We start from the raw sequence: 6,123 nt of genomic DNA, 5'->3' as shown, positions 1-6,123 counted from the left end.
GATCAGCAACAGTAAGAATTTAAGTTCTCTTGTCCAGGAGTTTTCAGGGTGACTGGGTACTTTATGTATAGCACACACTTAAGGCGTTAGGCATAGGGAGAGCTCTTATGTGACCTGTAAATTCTCGGAAGGTAAAACGGAAAACAGCCTGAAAAATTATAGTTTAAATGGTTGTGTGAACTTAATTTATAAAATGGTTTCCAAATTAAAAATTTCTTTTTGTAAGTATGTCCCTAGTTTCTCTTTAACACAGAAGTCATAAAATTTTAAGTTCTAAATTAAAGATATAAATGACTATCTGGGAATCTTTGAACATGTAATTCATTGGAGTAACAAGTTTCCTAATTGGGAAGAATAAGAGAACATTTATTAAATTTTGGGTTTAGGAATATTGGGGTGTATGTATGTGTGTGTTTCAGATTATGAGTATAACATTTTATTTTCCCTTTCCATACCTCTCATTACCTAGAAATTAGTTATTGATAGAGCATGTTTATTTTAGGGGTTACTGTTGATACCTACAAGGAAGATTGTAGGTATACTCAAACATTTATATGAACACATGAATGCATAAGAGTAAGATTCTTTCTCTCTTTCTCTTTCTCTCTCTCTTTTTAATTTCCAGGCATAGATATTCTTCATCAACTAGGCCTTGGAGGCAAGGATGTAAGACATTCATCATCAGTGACTGCTGTACCATCATCATCTACACCATTACCTCAGGGGGTCCATTTAACAGAATCGGGTGTCCTTTTAACAAATGATTCTTATATTGAGTCACCTCTCGTGAAAATTTTACCAGTCAACTTAGAACAGCCATTTACAATATTAATTGGTTTACAGTCACATAGAGTAAACAATGCATTTCTCTTCAGCATTAGAAGTAAAAATAGACTGCAATTAGGAGTACAGTTATTACCTAAAAAATTAGTGGTATACCTTGGAGGAAAGCAGTCTGTGTTTTTCAACTACAGTGTTCACGATGAGCAATGGCACACATTTGCCATTGCTGTTAGCTATCAAGTTGTCTCAATGTTTGCTGAATGTGGAAAGAAATATTTTAGCAGAGAGACTCTTTCGGAAGTTCAGACCTTTGATTCGAACAGTGTATTTACCTTGGGAAGTATAAATAATAATTCCGTCCATTTTGAAGGAAGAGTATGTCAGTTGGATATTATTCCTTCTGCAGAAGCATCTGCAAACTATTGCAGATGTGTGAAACAGCAGTGTCTCCCTGAGACAAGCCTGCTTCATACAACTATCGTACCAGCTAAGATACCAGAAAACTCTCTCTTGCCCAAAAGATTTGGTGAAAAAGTACTGTCGGAGGACACACTTACCAAAGGCAGAAGCATTCTAGATTCCAGAAATGATTCTACGGCAGTGCATAAAGAACAAGAACACCAGATATCAAGATCTCAGTTAACTTCTCTTCGTTCAGAGAATGTCTCTGCTGTGGATCTTGTGAACCGTGTGATTCAGGCCAAAGAAATGATCACTGAGCAACTTACTCAGGCAAATCTAAGCCTGCCGATGACACATCAGAGCCTCAATGAGCCAAGGAAAAATAGCAAGGAGAAATTTAGTTCTCTTCTAAACGTGTTGGACAATATCACACACCATAATGATAAAGAAACTGGTCTATCACCATTTAAGAAGATATCTATTCTTCCACATATAAAACAAGATACAATTAAGAATGTCAAGAAAGCTATCACAGCAAATCTACACACTAATGAACTTATGGAACTGCAGCAGACTTTAAACACAACTTTATACAGAGTGACAGATGAGCCATCTGTGGATAATCACCTTGATCTAAGGAAGGAAGGTGAATTTGATCCTGATGCTACTTATCCCTTCGAAAATAGCTATGAAACTGAGCTTTATGATTATTATTATTATGAGGATCTTAATACAATGCTCGAAATGGAGAATCTAAGAGGGCCAAAAGGGGACACTGGACCTCCCGTAAGTTATTGTTTTTAAAATGTGTCTTAATGCACTAATTTACCAAACATTTTGAAAGGAATTCTCTAGGCTGAACAGTACAGAACAGATCTGTCTTAGAGATGTACCCTGGCTTACAGTGAGTACATTATGCTTGCTATAATATATCCAACCAGAATGCAACCCTGGGTCAAATATTGTACTTTTTTTTTTTTTTTTTTTTTGGTTTTTATTGGAAGGCTGAAACGTTTACCTAATTCTGGTAAAGTGGTGAGTAAACTATATGCTTTTCTTGTTCAGGTGAAATTCAATCAGGAATTCAACTGCTAAATATAGATCAGCTTTCTTTTTTATGAAAAAAACCCATAGGCTTAATGCATTGTCATGTTAAGAGAAGGATATGAAAGTTAAGTAGACTAAATAAAAATACTTTAAATACATTATTAAATATACTTTCAACAAAATCATACCAAAAATGAATTAAAATAGAGTGTAAAATTTTAGATAGAGATATTTTATAGTGAGTCACTGGGGAAAAACAAACCCTTACATTATAGAAATTAAAATATTTCACTTAGAATTGTAAACAGTAACATTTCATTATATCTTTCATGATATAGCCAATTTACATTTATGGATTAATAAAAGTTCCATCTGCCTCATACAAAAATAGCCAGTCAGCCCATCAGTGCATCAGTAGAAAAAAAGCCAAGTCACTTACTTAATAATGCCTAAGTAAAACTATGAGATAATAGACTGATTTTTTTTTTTAGCTCTGAAATTATTTCGTCATGTAGGTGCAATTATAGGTGGACATTTGAAAATTTTTTAATCACTTAAAATTCATTTAAAGCTATTTAAAATCACATTAGGAACATTATGTTTTTGCCGTTCATATTTTTGAATACCTTAAACAATCAACTTATATGTTTTTAGAAATTGTTTTTTAGGTTGCAAGCAGACTAAAATATATCTTAAGGTATTTCCTTTATTTGATGAAAATAAAATTTGAATCATTTGTTTAGTTCCAGAAATCATAGGATAGGAGATGACACCACTTGCTGAGCTTGTGTTTCTTTTGCAGTTATTACTCAGTGATTTGATAGGTATTGAGCAACTCTTATTAGTGTGAATGTTTAAAGGGTTTAATAAAATCTGAATAATATAGAGAAATAAACTTTTCAGCTATGACAATTATCAACATATTAGTAATAAAATTGAGCCATTAGGCAGGTCATATTAAACAAACAGTTATGTAAGCTATTTACTTTCTTCAAAAAAAGTCAGTGATGAGTGTTAATCTCTTCTCTAAATTCAAGAATAGTTGTTTCAGCATTAGTATATTCAACAGATACTAACTTAGTCTCTGCTTGGGCAAAGCAGAAACACAAGGTATGTATAACAGAGTTACTGCTCAGAAGGAGCTTACATTGTGGTAACAGGGACACAGGAAGTACATTTATAATTATATCTCAGGGTCAAGTAAGATTAAATGTCACTGAGAGATACAAACTAAGTATATGGAGTACACATTTTCAAAGGGAAGAAAAATAGTTTTTGAGGGGATCCCTATGAAAGATCACTTAAGGCTGAATGTGTTCAGGATAGGTTCTTGTGGACAAAGTTTTCAGAACGTCAGCCTCAAAGAATGAATACGATTTTGATAGGTGAAAGGAACTGGCATATCTTTTATGTAGGAGAAACAGCAAAATAGTTATAATTTGAGTTCTTATTAATTTTTGGTTACCTATAACCAAAATAGTTATAATTTATTGAGTTTTACCATGGTAGCAGGCACTCTACCATGCCCTTTACGTTTATTATCTTAAAAGAACTTTGTAAGTTTGGTATTATTATCCTCATTTTTCAGGTTAAGAAACTGAGGCCCAGAGGAATTAGTTTACTTGTCCATAACCACATTGCTAATTAATGATAGAGCCAGGATTTTGACCCAGGTTTTCTGCCTCTAAAGCTCAAACTCTTTCATGATATTAGGCTGAATAATAGACAAATATAAGACCCAAGACAGATGTGGACAGGTTGTAGAGGTCTTGATTTTCAAACTGATAGTTCTAACTTTATCTTGGTTCTCAGTGGGGAATTCTGTAGGTTTCTAAGCAGAGGCATGAATAGGGAAGTCAATCTGGTGGCAGTGCTCAGAGCAGACAGGAAACGCCTGTTATCATCTGGATGTTACAAGACTAGGACATCTAGGATGCCAGCGGTGAAAATGCAAAGGAGAGGTAGGATTCAAGAGGTATTTTGAAGGAAGCTTTGGTAGAAACCTAGGAAATTAATTGGACCTAGGGACCAAGTAAAAAGGTAGAGGATCCAAGATGGCTTCTAAGGTTTTAAGCCTGTGGATTGAGAGAATGGTGATAGCATTACTAAAACCAATAATTAAGAGAGGAAGTTGATTTTAGGAGAAGAAATCAAGTTAAAACATCTAAGGTGCTGTTGGCAAATCAGTAAGCTGTTGGAAGAGTTGAATAAGCTGAAGTAAAAAAGAGAGGTCAAAGTAGGGGGTATAGATATGGGAGTTTTCCTGTCAATATTATATCAATAGTTGAAGCTATAGAGTCACATAATTTTCAAGGAAAGGAGTTTGGCATAGAGTCGAGAGCCAAATCATGAACCATGTTTGCTTTGTGGTTATAGAAGAAAGAAAAAAGAAAGCAGAAATGTGACGGAGTAGTTAGAGAGATGGGAGAGAATACAGTATACTATCACAAAAGCCAAAGATGAGAGTTTTGAGAAGAAATTGATCAGCAGTGCTGAAAGCTACAGCTGAGGACTGAGAAAAAGTGGAGGAAATCCTTTGGATCTTCTGATGGGAAAGTCATTATTGAACTTTGAGAATCTGACTTCAGCATAGTGTAGAAGTCTAAAGGTAGATGTTAGAAAGCTAATGAGAGAGTGAATGGTGATGAAATGATGAACTTTGTAGAGACTGCTGCACTGCTTCTTGAAGTGGATGTTACTGTGTGAAGTCTGAGGCCTGCCTGATTTTTCCTACTTGTAGGTGACTGTTTTTCCTCTGTATGCCCATGCAGTTCTTTTGTTATCTTTGAAGTTCATTTCATCAAACCTGTTAGGTTCTGTATCAGTTTTTTCTGGTACTCTTTTGATCTGAAGATTATTTTTACTTATTATAGAAAAGTCTCTCCTTATATTCTCAGGTATTTTTCTTTTCCATTTTTCTATATTATTCTTCAGGCATACCAGTATATGTTAAATGTCCTTTGTGATGATAGTATTTATTATCTTCTCTACAGTCATGTCCATGTGATTGCATTTTTCCACTTTGTTTCATGTGAATTCAGTTAAACTACATCCATATCCCTTAATTGATTTTTTCAGTTGTAGTCAGTTTTTATTGTTTCTGACCTGGCTTTCATCTATAATTGTTTCTTTTTTGCTCTTTCAATCTTTAAGCTCTCTGGCTCACATTTTATTACCTTGGTTGTTATTTTTAATGTCTTATAACTCTTCTTTGAGATCTCATTTTGTAGAAAAATAGCATCTTGAAATTTTTTGAATCTATAGTGAACTATATGAACTTCTTCTCTGTTGCATGGAGTGATTCCTCTTCTGGTAAACAGTTTTCATCTACTTTTAATTTACGTTTCTGTCCTCACACTTTCCCCTCCCCTCAATATGCATAGGTCCCTTGCTGGTTTCCTTCTGGTTATTACTCATTTTTAAAATAAAGACAACTCTATCTGGGTCACTATTTGCTTCAGAATTGTATAGGGAGAGGCAAAGGGAAGTAGTGGTACACAACATCAAATTTAAGTTGCTATCTTCAACACCGTCTTTCCATATTTATTTTGTCCTCTATCCAGAAACATATCTCCTCTCATTTTCATGTATATGAAGCCCTCTATATTGCTCTGAGAAGTGATATGATGATTTATACTCTTGTCTTCTACCCCCTCTCACAACCAGAAATCTCCTGAAGTTAGGAGATTTGTTGCAGATCATGAAAATGGGTTCTTCCTCTTCAGCTCTACTTTCCTTACTCCTGGTTGTTTGAACTGGGTCTTTACAGGGTCATGAATTATATGTCCTGTGGCTTTCCCATTTCCTTAAACTTTACTATTGTTATTAAAGGATTGTTGGTATGAACTTTCTGGACTGATATACTTTTAGATATCTGTAGCCTGTCCAAAC

The 6,123-nt window shown here is 34.5% G+C and overlaps 1 protein-coding gene across 1 annotated transcript in view; it reads left to right on the top strand.

Moving 5' to 3' along the window:
* The first annotated feature begins 489 nt into the window (after nucleotides 1–489).
* Nucleotides 490–6,123, top strand: part of COL24A1 (collagen type XXIV alpha 1 chain) — a 368,100-nt gene continuing 362,466 nt past the window's right edge. Inside the window, exons 1-2 of the mRNA XM_065887776.1 lie at nucleotides 490–532; nucleotides 626–1,971. Coding sequence (XP_065743848.1) covers nucleotides 490–532; nucleotides 626–1,971 — 1,389 coding nt within the window. The remainder of the gene's footprint in view (nucleotides 533–625; nucleotides 1,972–6,123) is intronic.

Source organism: Phocoena phocoena, chromosome 1 (genome assembly GCF_963924675.1).
Source record: "Phocoena phocoena chromosome 1, mPhoPho1.1, whole genome shotgun sequence".
NCBI lineage: Eukaryota > Metazoa > Chordata > Mammalia > Artiodactyla > Phocoenidae > Phocoena > Phocoena phocoena.
The sequence above is the reverse complement of the archived record's forward strand: the minus strand, read 5'-3'. Positions and strand labels throughout refer to the sequence as shown.